The sequence below is a fragment of the Gobius niger genome (assembly GCF_951799975.1).
Source record: "Gobius niger genome assembly, chromosome: 7".
Taxonomy (NCBI): Eukaryota; Metazoa; Chordata; class Actinopteri; order Gobiiformes; family Gobiidae; genus Gobius; species Gobius niger.
This window is the reverse complement of record NC_136858.1, coordinates 787189-805233: the sequence shown is the minus strand read 5'-3', so window position 1 is coordinate 805233 and position 18045 is coordinate 787189. Positions and strand designations below refer to the sequence as shown.

General features: G+C 39.6%; 1 protein-coding gene across 1 annotated transcript in view; it reads right to left on the bottom strand.

Moving 5' to 3' along the window:
• Positions 1 to 18045, bottom strand: part of met (MET proto-oncogene, receptor tyrosine kinase) — a 131513-nt gene that overhangs the window by 108232 nt on the left and 5236 nt on the right. The window contains exons 2-3 of the mRNA XM_079560402.1: positions 7836 to 8169; positions 4891 to 5742 (exon numbers count right to left, since the gene is read on the bottom strand). Of these exons, the coding sequence (XP_079416528.1) occupies positions 4891 to 5742; positions 7836 to 8168 (1185 nt within the window). The 5' untranslated portion in view covers position 8169. The remainder of the gene's footprint in view (positions 1 to 4890; positions 5743 to 7835; positions 8170 to 18045) is intronic.

Genomic DNA, 18045 nt, shown 5'->3' with positions numbered 1-18045 from the left:
TTGTTGGATTATTGTCACTTTTTTGTTGGATTATTGTCACTTTTTTGTCACATTTTTTGCTGTATTTTTGTAATTTTTTTGCTGGATTTTTGTCATTTTTTGATTGATTATTGTCACTTTTTTGTTGGATTATTGTCACTTTTTTGTCATTTTTTGCTGGATTTTTGTCTTTTTTTAGCTGGGTTTTTGTCACTTTTTTGTTGGATTTTTGTCAATTTTTGGTCACATTTTTTGCTGCTCTTTTGTGACTTTTTTGCTGGATTTTTGTCAATTTTTGGTCACATTTTTTGCTGCTCTTTTGTGACTTTTTTGCTGGATTTTTGTCATTTTTGTCAATTTACATCCTCATTTTCTTCTCGTTTTTTTGTCGCCATTTTGAAGAAGCTTTTAGATTTGGAGAATTTGGAGAACAGGAGAAAACATGTTCAGGTGGGAGTTAAGAGGTTAAAGAAAAACAGTAAAGTGACAAAAATCTGACGACAAAGTGACAAAATGAGATTCCAAAAAGACGAGAACGCGACAAAAACACAGAAAACGTGCTGGAAAAGCAACAATAACAACACAAACTTCAGGGACCCTCCGTGATCCTGAGCGTTCGGGGTCCGGAGTTGAATTCCCAGCTGCTCCGCGAGCTCCAAACACACACATCCCTCACGCTCCGATGAGAGACAGAAATGTCCCGCATTCCTCCCGGTCCTTCGACTACACACACGGACTCAGGAATCAAACCCACGACCACAGTTTGAAATCTGGGGATCATCGTGAACGGTCAGATTAAGTCCATCACATCAGAACCAGACTTGGGGAGATCAGACGGTCAGACTGTTGCTCACTGGCCTCTCTGAACTAAACGAGCTGCAGAACGTCCAGACCTGCTGAACCAGTCCTGACAAGAACCAGGAAACACGACCATATTAGTCCAGTGCTCCGGTCTCTGCACTTCCTGTGATCGGGAGAGCGGTCGTGGGGGATGAACGGACTTTCTCTCTCACGACGTGAACATTGTTTAGCTCACGATGGGTTAATAAAGTTTTTAGTTTGAGTTTGAGTTTTAGGCTTAAAGGGGCGAGATGCAAGTTGGCCATTTTATACTCACTACTGCCCCCTCAGGTCAGACGTGTAACTGCAGCTTCTATATTAACCTCTTAACTCCCATCTGAACGGATCCCATTCTATCCAGTTTGGCTTGACCCTAATCAAAAAGCTTCATGGGGATAAAGCACCAAAACAGCCACAAACAATGAAAAGAAAACAAGGATGTAAACGCAACAAAAATGTGACAAAAATTCAACAAAAAAATGACAAAAATTCAACAAAAAAATGACAGAAATTCAACAAAAAAATGACAAAAATTCAACAAAAAAATGACAAAAAAAGACAAAAAAAGACAAAAAATCAACCAAAAAGTGACAAAAATTCAGCAAAAAAATGACAAAAATTCAGCAAAAAAATGACAAAAATTCAACAAAAAAATGACAAAAATTCAACCAAAAAAGACAAAAATTCAACCAAAAAGTGACAAAAATTCAACCAAAAAGTGACAAAAATTCAACAAAAAATGACAAAAATTCAACAAAAAAATGACAAAAATCTAACAAAAAAAGACAAAAATTCAACCAAAAAGTGACAAAAATTCAACCAAAAAGTGACAAAAATCTAACAAAAAAAGACAAAAATTCAACAAAAAAATGACAAAAATTCAACAAAAAAGTGACAAAAATTCATCAAAAATTAATTAAAAAATCGTCAAAAATTCAACAAAAAATCAACAAAAATTCCAAATGCTCCATCAGAGCATCACCTCCTCTTGTGACCCCTCCCTCACAAGTGGCGAAGGCGATGAGTAGCTCCGCCCCTCAGAAAATAATTCTCCAAGAGCCACAAGATCTGGCTTTGGAGAAAACGGCTCTAAAGTTTAGTCTCATGTGTCCTGTGTATGTTTGTCCTGTCTTTAGCCGCTGCTGTCTCCACACAAAGGAAACGACCATATTTGGACTCCAGCGTCATCTCGGCCACAGCCTTTCCTGCTACACGTGGATACCAAACATGTCGGTATTTGTGAATGAATACTTATTTCTAGATGACTTTCAGCAGCTTGGTTAAGTTGAGGCGCAGGAGGAACGTTTAAACTCCAGAGATTGTGAAAACCAAAGAACTGACTCAGACACATTCCTGGAAATTACAAAAGACGTATTCACTCATTTCAGCACTCAAACCGCCTCCACTGCCCACACGTCCTGTGTTTAAACTGGGCTCCGTAATAAAGCACCTGTTTCCCTGTGAGAGTCTGCTCAGACGTGGGGCTCGAGGCCGTTTATCCGCCGCCGCGTTCGCTTTCTGCTCCGCCCCGGCCCGGCTCAGAATAGCTCCGAGAACCCTCCCCGCTCTCGGCCTCATGTGGAAAAAAAAAAAAACCCAAATGAGTGAGGAGCTCTGCCCCGGCGGCGCTTTGTCATTAACAACGCGCCGCAAACTATTAATCTGACCGAGCGCCGCCGCCGAGATCCGCCCGGGATCGTCCTGGAGCTCAGAGACCGCGGAGGATTCAGGACGACATGACCGAGGGATACATGAGTCGGTTTGAACTTTTTCAATACTTTAACGACACCTGCTTTTCGGTACCAGGCTCGGGTTGGGCGATGTCCCCTTGATTGGCCGTTGACGATGTTTACAGTGAACCATCGTGATCTCATTATAAGCATTTTTTAAAGACATTTACAGAGCCTATATATGATCCATATTACTATTTATGTTAGGAAAGTGTGAGATTGCAGATAAATGGATCTAAACTAAACCTGATCTGAGCACAGTCATGGAGCACGACTTTTGCAACAGTTACAAAATGTGACAAAAAAGTGAGAAAAAAATGACAAAAATGTGACAAAAATGTGACAAAAAAATGACAAAAATGTGACAAAAATGTGACAAAAAAATGACAAAAATGTGACAAAAAAATGACAAAAAAATGACAAAAAAATGACAAAAAATGTGACAAAAAATGACAAAAATGTGACGAGAAAAAGAGAAAAATGTGACAAAAAATGACAAAAATGTGACAAAAATGTGACAAAAAAATGACAAAAATGTGACAAAAAATGACAAAAAAATGACAAAAAAATGACAAAAAAATGACAAAAAAATGACAAAAAATGTGACAAAATTGACAAAAATGTGACGAAAAAAAGAGAAAAATGTGACAAAAAATGACAAAAATGTGACAAAAATGTGACAAAAAAATGTGACAAAAAAATGACAAAAATGTGACAAAAAAATGACAAAAAAATGACAAAAAAGTTACAAAAAATTTTGATTGAAAATTTAGACACTTTTCCTGATCGGACCAAGTTTCCTTTGCTTGTTTGAGGACATTTCAGACCAGTTCTAGGGTAAATCTCGCTTGAAATAAGAAAGTAAAATTGCCAATGAGATAAGACCAATTTTCTTTCCCCATTGGCAAAGAAAATGACCTGAAATAAGGACGAAATGCATCGAAACGAGTCAGAAACATCTCAGAACAAGTGAAATAATCCAGGACAAATGCCCAAGAACTTCTTAACTAGTCAAAACAACTAAAATGTGGATTATTATGCTCAAATTGAGATGTTTATACTGATCTAGTTAAATACTTTTTGCAGTGAAGACTTATCACACTAATACAAATGTAAATCGGAGCTTAGACAGTGGGTCAAAACAACCCAATAACATTCATTTTAACAGACACAGTTAATGTTTCCGTGCAGTTTCAGATGGAAAATATTGCATTTAAGTTCCCTATGGACTTGCGACCCACTGAAAATGGTTCTGTGACCCACTTTCAGGTCACGACCCCCCAGTAGAGAATCACTGTTTATCATTATATATGACCAAGCGGGATGTTCTGGCAGGACATTAAAATACTGACACTACGTTTTAAGAGTACTTCAACAGGTATTTGATCTTATTTTCATATTAATATTTCTCATAATCAGTTGGGGGCTAAAGGTTCTGTGCTGGGCCTGACGTTGCCTACACCTGGTATATGGTATATTGCAGAAAGTACAGTCTGAATATACGAACCGCACTAAACTGATCCAGAACAAACCAGCGAAGGACTTTCCTGACAAAAAATGACAAAAAAATATTTAAAAAGAGACAAAAATGTGATAATAAATTGACAAAAAAATTACAAAAAATTGACAAAAAAATTACTAAAAAATGACAAAAATGTGAGAAAAAAATGACAAAAAATTGACAAAAAATTGACAAAAAATTGACAAAAAATTGACGAAAACATGATAAAAAATGACAAAAAATGATAAAAATTTGACCAAAAAAAATGAAAAAAAGACAAAAATGTGATAATAAATTGACAAAAAAATTACAAAAATGTGAGAAAAAAATTACAAAAAATTGACAAAAAAATTACGAAAAAATGACAAAAATGTGAGAAAAAATGACAAAAAGTTGACAAAAAATTGACAAAAAATTGACGAAAAAATGATAAAAAATGACAAAAAAAAATGAAAAAAAGACAAAATGTGATAATAAATTGACAAAAAATTACAAAAATGTGAGAAAAAAATGACAAAAAATGACAAAAATTTGACCAAAAAAATGAAAAAAACACAAAAATGTGACAAATAATTGACAAAAAATGACAAAAAATGACAAAGATTTGACCAAAAAATATAAAAAAGAGATAAAAATGTGACAAAAAATGGACCAAAAATTTAAAAATAATGTGATAAAAAATGACCAAAAAAAATTACAAAAAAAAAAGTTACAAAAATGAGTTGAATACCCAACAAAAATATGATGGCAAAAAATCTGATGACGTGAGGAAAACGATCCTCTCGGTTCGCACTAAACTGATCCAGAACAAACCAGCGAAGGCCCTCCTGCCTCTCTTACCGTGTCGTAGCAGGCCGGGCCCTCCGTCCCGGTGAAGTGGCTGGGCTCGGCGGTGCTGCAGCTCTCCATGTAGCGGCGGATGTTGATGTTGATGTACTTGAGGGTGAACACGCACACGGCGGAGTTGGCCGTGGGCTCCGTGGAGTTGGGCTTCCCTTTGGCGAAGGCGGTGAACAGCACGTCCTCGTCGGGCCCCACCTGCAGCTGTTTCTGCAGCTCCGCGTCGTCCCCGACCTTCCCCACGTGCGCCGCCTGCAGCAGGTTGAACACGTCGTCCTCGCTGGAGCGCCGGCGCCGCTTGTGCGTGCTGAAGCACTGCAGCGGCATCTCCACGTAGCGGCGGATGACGGAGTCGGACGCGCACATGCGGACGATGCGCGTGTGGAAGGTCTGCGAGTCGCGGCTGACGCGCTGCACCGTCAGGAAGTACGCGAACGGGCCGCTGTGGAAGGCGTGCACGTAGCGGAGGTAGTACTTCCCCTTTAAGGACGCGTGCAGGTCCATGTGGGCGCCGCCGGAGAAGAACGTGAACCCGTTCTGGCTCGTCTTCATCTTCCGCAGCGAGATGGCGTGCGTGTGGGGCGTGGCCTCGCTCCCGGGGATCTGCGAGTTCCCCACGAAGAACTTGATGACGTTGCTCTCCACGTTGAGGACCTGCGACCCGGCGGCGCTCACGACCACGTCCGACGGCAGCGGCGCGCCTTTGCCGAGCTTCACTTTGTCGGCGAAGCAGTAGACGTCCTCGTCCACGCCGTACGGGCCGCCGCCGTCGTCCAGCACGTGGCGCCGGCAGATCCCGTTGTCCGCCGAGCCGCAGCTGTACAGGCCCTTATCGTAGATCTTCTCCGTCACCTGGAGGAAACGAAACAGAAGCTGAGTCTGGACCAAGGCCGTGGGAACCCAGGGTGCTGAGGGCGCTGCAGCAGCCCCTGGTGGATAGTTTGTGAACTGCAGGCAATATCAACCCCTTAACTCCCACCTGAACCGAGCACATTTTCTCCAGCTTTACCCCAATCCAAAAGCTTCTGGAAAAAAGGTGTGAAAATAGCAACAAAACTGAGATGAAAACAATGATGGAAATGTGAGAAAACATTGACAAAAATTTGACGAAAAAGTGATACGAATTTGACAAAAAATTGAGAAAAATTTGAGGAAAAATGGAGAAAAAATGGACGAAAAAGTGACAAAAATTTGACAAAAAATTGATGAAAAAATTGATGAAAAAATGGATGAAAAAATGAGAAAAAATGGACGAAAAATTGAGAAAAAATGGACGAAAAAGTGATAAGAATTTAACAAAAAAATGTGAATAATTTAACGAAAAAGTGACGAAAAAATTTACAAAAATTGACAAAAAATTGACAAAAAAGTGAGAAAAATTTAACGAAAATCTGACAAAAATGAGACGACTGCCCAACAAAAAAAGTGATGAAAAAAAATCTGACGTGAGGAAAAAGGTCCATTTAGTTTTGTAGGTCTTTCAAATGAGGCGTTACACTGGCCTACAATATTTGGGTAAAGCTGAACTGGAGAAAATGCTCTCGGTTCAGGCGGGAGTTAAGAGGTTAATAAATAGGATTTTTGCACAGAAAAAGTATTTTGGGGGTAAATTTTGTCCCTCAGCACCTCCTGACTAAAATATCTTCCCACGGCTCTGCTCACAGCCATGTTTATGTAACTACAATCAAACTACAACGAAAGAAAAAGTCGTCTAAAGTCTGCAGATGTTTTGGACAACTTTTAAAACTAAGTACAGACGATGACTCAAGAACCTTCATCGAACACCTGTACGACTGAGAGCCTACGCCGCACCTGGAACACGCTTCGATTGAGGACCATAACAATTTAAATGCAGAGCTCCTCTACAGCCTGCGGGGGCGCTGCAGCAAAACCATCTACTTTGCTGTCCGGCCTCTGTCGCTGCTGAAATCTGTGGTTTCTGCTTTATATTTACGAGTCATGTTAACTCTTAGCTCTAATCACAGAGGGTCTGCTCATGCGTTTGCATTTTTAACCCCTTAACTCCCACCTGAACCGAGCACATTTTCTCCAGTTTGGCTTTACCTCAATCCAAAAGCTTCTGGAAAAAAGGTGGGGAAATAGCGACAAAACTGAGACGAAAACAATGATGGAAATGTGACAAAAAAGTGACGAAAACGTTGACAAAAAAGTTAAGAAAAAATTATGAAAAAGTGGCAAAAATGTCACAAAAATGTCACAAGTAATTGACGAAAAAATGACAAAAAATTGACAAAAAATTGACAAAAAAATGACAAAAATATGATTTAAAAATGACAAAAATGTGATAAAAAAATGATAAAAAAAATGACAAAAATATGATTAAAAAATTGACAAAAAAATGACAAAAATATGATTAAAAAATTGACAAAAAAATGACAAAAATATGATTAAAAAATTGACAAAAAATGTGACAAAAATGTGAGAAAAAAAATGACAAAAAAGGACAAAAAATTGACAAAAAGATTGACTAAAAATGACAAAAAATGACAAAAAATTGACGAAAAAATGACAAAAATGTGACAAAAAAATGACAAAAATGTGATAAAAAATTGACAAAAAAATGACCCAAAAAAATGACAAAAAAGTTAAAAAAATGAGTTGAATACCCAACAAAAAACTGATGGAAAAAAATCTGATTAGAGGAAAAAGATCCTCTCGGTTCAGGCGGGAGTTAAGAGGTTAATAGAACCGTCTACATTCTGTAATGAAAGTCGTGATTGTCTCTGTTCTGTTTACTCGTTTGTTTTGGTTGTTTGTTTTCTCCTCACTTCAGAGTTTGTCTGAACCGAGACCAGGGTTTGCTCCTCTGGCCCGGATCAGAGTCCAGCTCCTCGCTCACACCTCAGAGGAACCGGACTCAGACCCTGGACTCTGGACTCAGCTCCAGAGCCTGACTGTTTGTGAATGGTTAAATAAACGGTTACCAGGGCGATGTTGTGGTTGTCCACGGCGGCGCTGGAGTTGCCCGCCGTGTGCCCGCAGGTCTCGTTCCGCCGCAGTGGCCCGGTGCGGTGCTCCGACAGCCGGGTCATGTTCGGCGCCAGGGCGTAGATCCGGTTTGTGGCTCCAACGTAGACGACTCCGTCCAGCGCCGCCATGTGGTGGACGGGGAACTCGGAGGAGAACGTCGGGAGGTCGTAGGTCACGCTCAGGTCCAGCTTGGCGGTTTCAGACGAGCGGTCGCACTGAGCGGCGGCCGAGCGGAGGAGCGACAGGAGGAGGAGGAGGAGCGACGGGGAGAGGAGGGGGGCGCACATCCTGGAGGAGAGAGGAGACAGTTATACATCCTGAAGGAGAGAGGAGACAGTTATAGAGTCTGGAGGAGACACATCCTGGAGGAGAGAGGAGACACAGTTATACAGTCTGGAGGAGACACAGTTACAGTGCCTCTCGAAAGTATTTATACACCTTGAACTTTTGCACATTTTGTCATGTTTACAACCCAAAACATAAAGATTTTATTTTGATTTTTTTACTGAACGTTCACACACAAGTAACAGACAACTGTGAAGTGAAAGCAAAATGATACATGATTCTGTTATTTTTCATAGTATTCATACAGCATGAATGAATACTTTGTGGAACCCCCTTTTGCTGCAATAACAGCAGAAAGTCTTTTGGGGTCTGACTCTACAAGATTTGCACATGTAGAGACTGACATTTTAGCCCATTCCTCTTTACAAAACAACTCCAGCTCTGTCACATTAGAAGGAGAGCGTTTGTGAACAGCAGTTTTCAGATTATTCCACAGATTTTCAATAGGATTTAGGTCAGGACTTTGACTGGGCCATTCTAACACATTAATATGTTTTTATTGAACCATTCCATTGTAGATTTATCTTTGTGTTTAGGGTCATTGTCCTGCTGGAAGGTAAATCTCTGCCCCAGCCTCAGTTCTCTTGTGACTCCAGCAGGTTTTCCTCCAAAATGTCTCTGTATTTGGCTCCATCCATCTTCCCAACTATTCTTACAGTCTCCCCAGTCCCCGCTGAGGAAAAGCAGCCCCACAGCATGATGCCCCCCCCCCCGTATATTTGACACTGGGGATGGTGCACTCAGGACGATGAGCAGTGTTAGGTTTGCTCCACACATAACGTTTTGCATTTGGGCCAAAAAGTTCAATTTTTGTCTCATCTGACCAAAGCTCCTTCTTCCACATGGAGCTGTGTCCTCCATATGACTTCTAGCAAACTTCAAACAGGATTTCTTATGGCCTCCTTTCAATAATGGCTTTCTTCTTCCACTCGTACATGAAGGCCAGATTTGTGTAGATACGACTTATAGTTGTCCCATGTACAGTTTCCCCCAGCTCAGCGGCAGGACTTCACAGCTCCTCCAGAGATATCATGGGGCACTTGGTTGTATTTCTGACCAGTGTTCTCCTTGTTCACTCTGATATTTTAGGTGGAGGACCACGCCTTGGTAAGTTGGCAGTGGTGCTTTACTCTTTCCATTTCTGAATGATGGATTGAACAGTTGCTCCGGGAGATGTTTAAATCTTGGGAAATCTTTGTATAACTTAACGCTCCTTTAAACTTCTCCACAGCTTTATCCCTGACCTCTCTGGTGCTCCTTGACCTTCATGATGTTGTTTAGTGACCAATACACTCCGACCACAGCTCTGAGGGCCTAAAAGAACAGCTGAAATTATACTGAGAGTAGATTACACACAGGTGCCTCTATTTAACCGTTAGGCCAAGGTGTGAACATTCTGGAGTCATTAGAAATGTTATAAAGGCAATTTAATGCACTCAGAAAATGCTGTATGAATACTTATGCACGCCCCACTTTTCACTTTTCTAGTTTTTGAAAAATAACAAAATCATGTATCATTTTGCTTTCACTTCACAGTTGTCGGTTACTTGTGTGTGAACGTTCAGTAAAAAAATCTAAATAAAATCTTTATGTTTAGGGTTGTAAACATGACAAAATGTGCAAAAGTTCAAGGTGTATGAATACTTTCGAGAGGTATAGAGTCTGGAGGAGACACAGTTATACAGCTTTGAAAACTGAAGGTTGTAGGATCGATTCTACCTCAGACTCAGGGAGAACAGGCAAACTCCACAGAAAGACGAGTGAATCTTCAGAGAAACATGGAAAATTGGCGAAAAATGACAAAAATATGACAAAAAAAAGACAAAAATGTGATAAAAAATTGACGAAAAAATTGCAAAAATATGACAAAAAATGACAAAAAAATGACAAAAAATTGTTTAAAAATTGACGAAAAATGACAAAAATATGACAAAAATGTGACAAAAAAATTGATTAAAAAAAATGACAAAAATGTGTTTAAAAATTGACAAAAATTGACAAAAAAATGAGACAAAAATGTGACAAAAAAATTACAAAAATTTGATTTAAAAAAAAAGACAAAAAAGTTACAAAAATGAGTTGAATACCCAACAAAAAAATGATGTAAAAAAAAGTGATATTGATGATCAAGTGTTTATATGTTGATATGTTTGACAGGTCTGAGGTGATATTGAGTAAAAGACCTTTAAAACAAAAGACAAATACAAAAATGTGACAAAAAATGACAAAAATCGGATTAAAAATTGACAAAAATATGACAAAAATGTCACAAAAAAATGACAAAAAAAGTTATAAAAATGACAAAAAAAACTATGTAAAAAAAAATCTGATAATGATGATCAAGTGTTTATATGTTAATATGTTTGACAGGTCTGAGGTGACACTGAGTTAAAGACCTTTAAAACAAAAGTTTGCCGTGTCATGTCTCGTCCGGGCTCCTCCTTGTGTTTGCCAGTACGTGAGCGCACTGACAGTTTCCCTCGTCACGTATGTCTGAACTTAAACACGGAACCGTCATGTCAAACACAAAGCTCCCTCTGTCTCAAAGTCTCCCATTGTGTCCTGACGTTTACTCTGGGTCAACTCAACATCAGCGACATCCTGCTGCGGCGCCCCCTGTGGGCAGGACCTGACGCTGAAGGGTTTAAGTCCAGTTTGGCTTTGGGTCCAACTGTGTCAACACCAAACCCTTAAAGACACTGAATCACAGGGACAGAGGGATGTTGTTCATCATTACACAATGGAAAATAAATACTGTTTTGGTTCAAAAAATGACAAAAATGTGACAAAAAATGACAAAAAAATGACCCTAAAAAATTACAAAAATGTGACAAAAATTTGATAAAAATTGGACAAAAAAAGACAAAAAATTGACAAAAAATGACAAAAATGTGACAAAAAATTGATAAAAAATTGACGAAAAATGACCAAAAAAAGGACAAAAATGTGACAAAAATGTGATAAAAATTGGACAAAAAAAGACAAAAAATTGATAAAAATGTGACAAAAAAATGACAAAAATGTGACAAAAATTTGATAAAACATGACAAAAATGTGACAAAAAAATGACAAAAATTGGATACAATTTTGACGAAAAATTACAATTTTTTAATAAAAAATTAACGAAAAATGACAAAAATGTGACAAAAAAATGACAAAAATGTGACAAAAATGTGACAAAAAAATTACAAAAAATGTGATACAAATTTGACAATAATACTGTTTAAGTGGCGCTAGCCCGCAGTTAACTTCACCCGTTAGCCTGTTAGCTTCTTCTTTGTGATTCCATTAGTGTGTATTGGGGTCTCCGGCCCGGTGGCAAGTTACTGAGTGCTGCTTTAAGGCAGAAACGCAAAGAAAAATCGATACACTCCTTCAAACGGAGGAAAGAAGTGACATTTCGATCTTCCACAGTGGAGAGAACAGGCAACTTCAAGAGAAACTGTGAGTAAAACTGACAAAATAATTGACAATATGTTTTGGACGGTAATTATGAACTCGGGCTGACACCGTTAAACGATAACAGTCTGATATGGAAAACAAACGTTTTGATTCAACAGGTATCAAAAAATAAAAAGGATTGAAAGGAGGGATTTTTCCCAATCCCGTCATGTTTTATCACTTATATTAGTAATATTTTTTTCTCCAATTTATTCCCAATTTCCCCCCTTTATTGCCAAATATCTGAGTATGTATCGTGAAAAAAAGTGTTTTTTTGTATTCAATTTTGCTCATTTTTATTTCTAGTATTTTCCCTGTTTCCTTCAATTTAAAAAAAAAAATTAAAGGGACTAGACGGAGTTTACAAATGTTACAATTCAGTATTTTCCTCCCCCCACATGTTCCTCCATGTCCTAATGTGTAGAATGAGCTCAGACCTGTTGCCTCTAAAATCCTGCACTGTCTCAAAAAGGTGTTACTCGGGTCCGAAGTGCCGTCATGCACGAGCTTAATATAGAGACTGCAGTTACGAGTAAGACCTGAGGTGGCAGTAGTGAGTATAACATGACCAACTTGAGTCTAAGCTTTTTTTTTCTTAATTTTGCCACCATTTCCCCACATTCCTTGACATTGGATTTGAACCCAATATTGTAAATTTGCAGATCTTCCACATATTATTGTTCTGTTTTCTGGTTCTAAACCAGTGGTTCCCAAAGTGGGGGTTGGGATCCCTCGGGGGGTCAGGAGGCCTTGGGTGGGGGTCCCCAAATGATATCAAGATGAAACAAAAATGCTACTGTTTTTAGTATAAACCAGCCCATAATTAGTGAAAACCATTAAATTATTCAAAATAAACAGTTTAGATGCATTTGAACTTGATTATAACATGTTTTTCTTCCCTGAAGTAGCGCAAGAGCCAACAACTTTATACAATGGGGGCCCCGAGTTGTTGTATGTTTGTTGTTTGTTTGGGAACCCCTGCATGTGCAAGTATCGGAAAAAGTATTTTTTAAAGTATTGTGATCGGGAAAAAAACGCAACCAGCCCGACTATGACGAGTCAAAAAACAACCGTGAAACGCCATTATTATCAAAGGAATTTAGACTTAAAGCCAAAATTCAGTGACATCCCAGGCCATAACATATGTATTCAAACTGGCCTTTTCCTCCCCCTGAAAGTCTTACTAATGTGTTTTTTTTCTTGTTTGTTAAACTTTCTTGGGATGTGTGACAGTGTTTTGGGAATTGTGTTGTAATGTGTGACTATTTGTACTGTTTGCTCTGTAAAGCACTTTGGTGGGACTTTCCTGGTTGCTGAAATGTGCTTTATAAATAAATGAACTTGACTAATGGTGTCAGACAGTATGTGATTATTTTTGGCTGAGTCTTTGTAAAATCTGCCGAAAAGTCAATAACGGTGACAGTGGAACAAATGAAGGGGCCTCTGATCAGAGTCTGTGCCCAAACAAAGGCCCCTCAGAGCGGAGACATTTACTCACTCGGCCGCCGCCAGTGAACGCACCGCGCGCAGACCGAGCGGGCCCTGAACCCCCCGCCGCGGTCACACATTCATCCGTCTGCGCTGACCGACTCTGACTGGGCTCTGGTTTGGCCCCGTCAGCCCAAAACATGCACAATAGGTGAACGCTCCGGCAAACACAACGCTCCACATCAGATTTGATTTGACCACATTCTTGTCGGGAAACTTTATAACAGCTGAATGAATGAATAATGTACTGTAAAGCTTAATAACTTAACCCCTTCACTCCCGCCTGAACCGAGCACATTTTCTCCAGTTTGGCTTTACCCCAATCCAAAAGCTCAAAACTGATTGCTATTTTCCTCTTGGGATCCATTTCTAAACCCAGTATTGATGTACGTTGTATTGTGTTTTCTGACAATGTGCTTTAATTTACTTTATTTTTTTGACAATTGCGTGCCTCATATTTGCTTTTAATTTTAACTTATGGAGGTTGCCACTCATGAAGCCCCTTGAGGGTTTTCGGCAAAACTTCCATCACATTTGTGAAACCAGATGTAATCAGGCTATTGTTTTATTATGTGAAAATAAATCAAATCAACTGAGATGAAAAGAATGATGGAAATGTGACAAAAAAGTGAGAAAAAAGTGACAAAAAAAAGACAAAAATGTGACAAAAATGTGACAAAAAAATGAAAAAAAAAAAGTCAAAAATGTGACCAAAAAAAAGACAAAAAAGTGAGAAAACATTGACAAAAAAGTGAGAAAACATTGACAAAAATGTGACAAAAATGTGATAAAAATGTGATAAAAAATGACAAAAATATGATGAAAAATTGACAAAAAAGTGACAAAAATGTGACCAAAAAAAAAGACAAAAAAGTGACAAAAAAGTGACAAAAATGTGACAAAAAAATAAAAAAAAGTCAAAAATGTGACAAAAATGTGACAAAAAATAAATAAATAAAAAAAAGGGAGAAAACATTGACAAAAATGTGACAAAAATGTGATAAAAATGTGACAAAAAATGACAAAAATGTGATAAAAAATTGACAAAAAAATGACAAAAAAATGACAAAAAAGCTACAAAAATGAGTTGAATGCCCAACAAAAAAACAATGTAAAAAAAAAATCTGATGACGTGAGGAAAAAGATCCTCTCGGTTCAGGCGGGAGTTAAGAGGTTAAAGCAGAACTAAGTAACTCTTGCCCCTAGAGGCCAGAAGCGCCACTGCAGGTGTCGTACATGTTGTGTTTTTTACTCATGAATCGTCCGTGAGAGTAAATCCTACGCTGACAGAAAAGACAAAGGGACAGAGGGATGTTGTACATCCAGTTACACAATGGAGATCATTTTATTCACTCAGACTTGGCTGTAAATACTGTTTAAGTGACGCTAGCCCGCAGTTAGCTTTGCCCGTTAGCCTCTTAGCGTGACTCCATTAGTGTGTATTGGTGGCTCCGACCCGAGGCAGGGAAAGTTGCAATTGTGGTTTTCTGGTCAGAGACACCAGGGGGAGATGAAAGACCCTCCAATCATCCCTTTAACACTTGTATTACCCCCACAGGGACGAAGGGAAGGATTTATTAAAGGTAAACAAGTTACTTAGTTCTGCTTTAAACTCCTTTTTCTTCCTCCTTAACCCCCACCTTAACAAAGCACATATTCTCCAGTTCAGCTTTACCCAAATCTAAACGTTTCTTGACGAGAGACCTCATGTAAGACCGAAACTGATCTTTTTCCTTGCGTTGTCACTATTTTGAGTTTCATTTTGTAGCATTTTTGCCACTTTTTCTATCGCTTTTCAGCACTTTTTTGTTGCTCTTTGGCAGTTTTTTTGTTGCATTTTCCCCCACACATTTTTATCTCTTGTTGCGCTTTCATCCTCGTTTTTGTCACTATTTTGATGCTTTTTTAAGAAGCGTTTCTGCTCATGACAAACTGGAGAAAATACTTGGTTCAGATCATAGACTGTAGACTTGACAGGCTCCGCCCCCTCACTCCTCCCCGTTTATCACAGTGACCACGTTCGAAAGGGAAATCATGGTGGATTTACAGACTCCTCCTCCCTGCTGTGACGGAGCATGTTCCTAATAAGGGCATGAGGGCGGGATCTTCACTGTAGACCCCGCCCTCGCACCATTAGCTCTGATGCTAACGGCCTGTCAATCAAAGTCCGGCCCTCATTAGCACGAGATTTCTAAAACGTTCCTACGAAAACCCGCCTGGTTTCTTTAATTGTGACAAACCCAGCGTCATCACTGGAGAAATAGAAGTTTTTTCCTTCTTTTTGCCACAGTTTCTCCCTCTTTCCCCCATTTCCACACATTCCTTGACATTGGAGATGAGCCTGATATGTATGAAATCCCCAAACATCATTTTCTTTCTACCACAGAGATCACGGGGAAGTGTCTGGGGCAGGAAGGGCATCTGGTGCATAAATCTGCCGTATCCGTGGCGACCGGTCGGCGGCGGAGCGACGGCGACAGGTGCGGAGGAGGCGCAGCGTTTGGCGCCAAAAGAGGGAATTCCTCAGATAACACTGGCCTGAATCACGCTGCATTCAAGGACCGCGGGAGGAAGTCACGTCTTACTCTTCAGGGACGATGATACTTCATGAGTGAATAACGTCGGGAGGAAGATGTTTCCATCAAGGTCGAAACATTTACTATGACGTCTTCAGAGGCGGGAGGTAAAGGGGCGGAGACTTTGCATGAACTCATTTATGATCCAGTGTTGTTTTATCAGACTGTGATTGTCTCTCAGATCATGATGAACTCTGACCTCTCACCACACGCCAAAACCACAGGCATCATCTCCTCTTTGCCATTGTCGTCACTTTTTGTTTCCCATATGTGTTTTTCTCACTTTTTTGCTGCTGTTTTGTCTTTTTTTCTGGATGTTTGTCACTTTTTTTTGCTGGATTTTTGTAATTTTTTTTGCTGGATTTTTGTCTTTTTTTTGCAGGATTTTTGTCTTTTTTTGCTGGATTGTTGTCTTTTTTTTGCTGGATTTTTGTCTTTTTTTGCTGGATTTTTGTCTTTTTTTGCTGGATTTTTGTCTTTTTTTTGCTGGATTTTTGTCTTTTTTTGCTGGATTTTTGTCTTTTTTTGCTGGATTTTTGTCTTTTTTCCTGGATTTTTGTCTTTTTTTTGCTGGATTTTTGTCTTTTTTTTTGCTGGATTTTGTCATTTTTTTCTGGATTTTTGTTAACCTGGCTAACACCATGCTGCTGTGTGCGCTCGAATTATTTCGAACTGCACAACAGCCTGGGGACCATGGCCAAATCTCCGGTGGATTTGGGAACCAATCACAGAGCGAGGAGGGACGGCAAGACGATGACGAGCTATTCGATATACGGAAGCTTGTAGTTTATTTACGGATAATTTAAAAAAAAGTTTATTTACGGATCCAACATGACGGCAGCAGACGCGATGGTATTTTTTGATCAAGCTTTAGACCTTGTTCTAAATAATTTAGCTCAAAAGTTTACAGCGGGTACGTCATACGTCATCTCATACGATGATATGATTGGCTGGGGCTACGTGCAGACGCATGAGACTTTTTTTTTTTTTTTTTCGTATCGCCCAATAAACGACTATGGACGATCGTAAACCACACCTCTCCTACGAGAAAATGAATTGGTGTCCCCAGACTAAATATCACTTGTGATTTTAGTCTGGTGTTAGCCAGGCTAGATTTTTGTCACTTTTTTGCTGGATTTTTTTCTTTTTTTTCTGGATTTTTGTCTTTTTTTGCTGGATTTTTTTCTCATTGTCTTCTCATTTTTTGTCGCTGTTTTGAAGAAACTTTGGAGATTTGGAGAATTTGGAGAAACATGGTCAGGTGGGAGTTAAGAGGTTAACAAGGAGGAGATGGAGGATCCATTACACTGAAACTACTAAAACAATATTGTAAATACTGCACACACTAAATGAATACACTGTAAGACTGATACAAACATGGAGTCAGTCGTTTCCAAAAGCTCTTCTTTGTGTCAAGCACAAACTAAAACTGTCCCGTTCAAACCCTGAGTCAGACGTGAACACGATGATTTGTTTGAGACTTTTCATTTCTGCTCTAAAAGGTCAATTAAACAGCGCTTTTCTGCCCTCATCAGCTTTACAGTCAGGAACCATCACCTGTTCACTCTCAGGCAGTGACCAGTGTGCACAGATTGACTCTCAGGCAGTGACCAGTGTGCACAGATTGACTCTCAGGCCAGTGTGCACAGACACTGGAGACACGCCGGGTGAACTGTCCTGCAGGTAAACTCCTTTGGACTTTTTTCCAACATTGAAAATCCCTGGACCTTCAGAATCAGAATTGTTTTATTGCCCTTGTTACGAACAGGTTCACAAACTCGATCAACTCCTGTGTTTTAGACACAACGAGATCTGAGGACGACGAATGTGTTCACGACACAACAAATTGAGACTGTGCGCTACGGCTGGTGATAAATCCAATTGATTCGATTAATTCATGCTTTTAAAGCAGTACTAACTAACGTGTTTACCTTAAAGAGGGAGTATTCTGCTTTTCTCAGTCCCATAGCACCAGTCTATATCACACTACAATGATGACCAAACCTTCTGTTGGTCTGTAAATGCAGTAAATTAGAATAACTGCCTTGTATAAAATGTCTCTCTCAAAATGGCTGTAGTGAATGTCTTGAAATAGGCCTCTGTCTCTTTAAGAACCTCTGAGCCTTTAGACACGCCCCCTCCACACGCTGTCTGTGGCATCAGTGGGGAGGGGGTTCTGCTGAGGAGCAGTGGTTGGTTACTCGGCTGGTGACGAAAGCTCGGAGGCGTCTCCAGGAGGTGGGGGCGTTCCTAGGAGGACTCAGGCAAACCTATCCCTAAAATGGCCGCCATCAGAGTGTTTACAGATTACTCA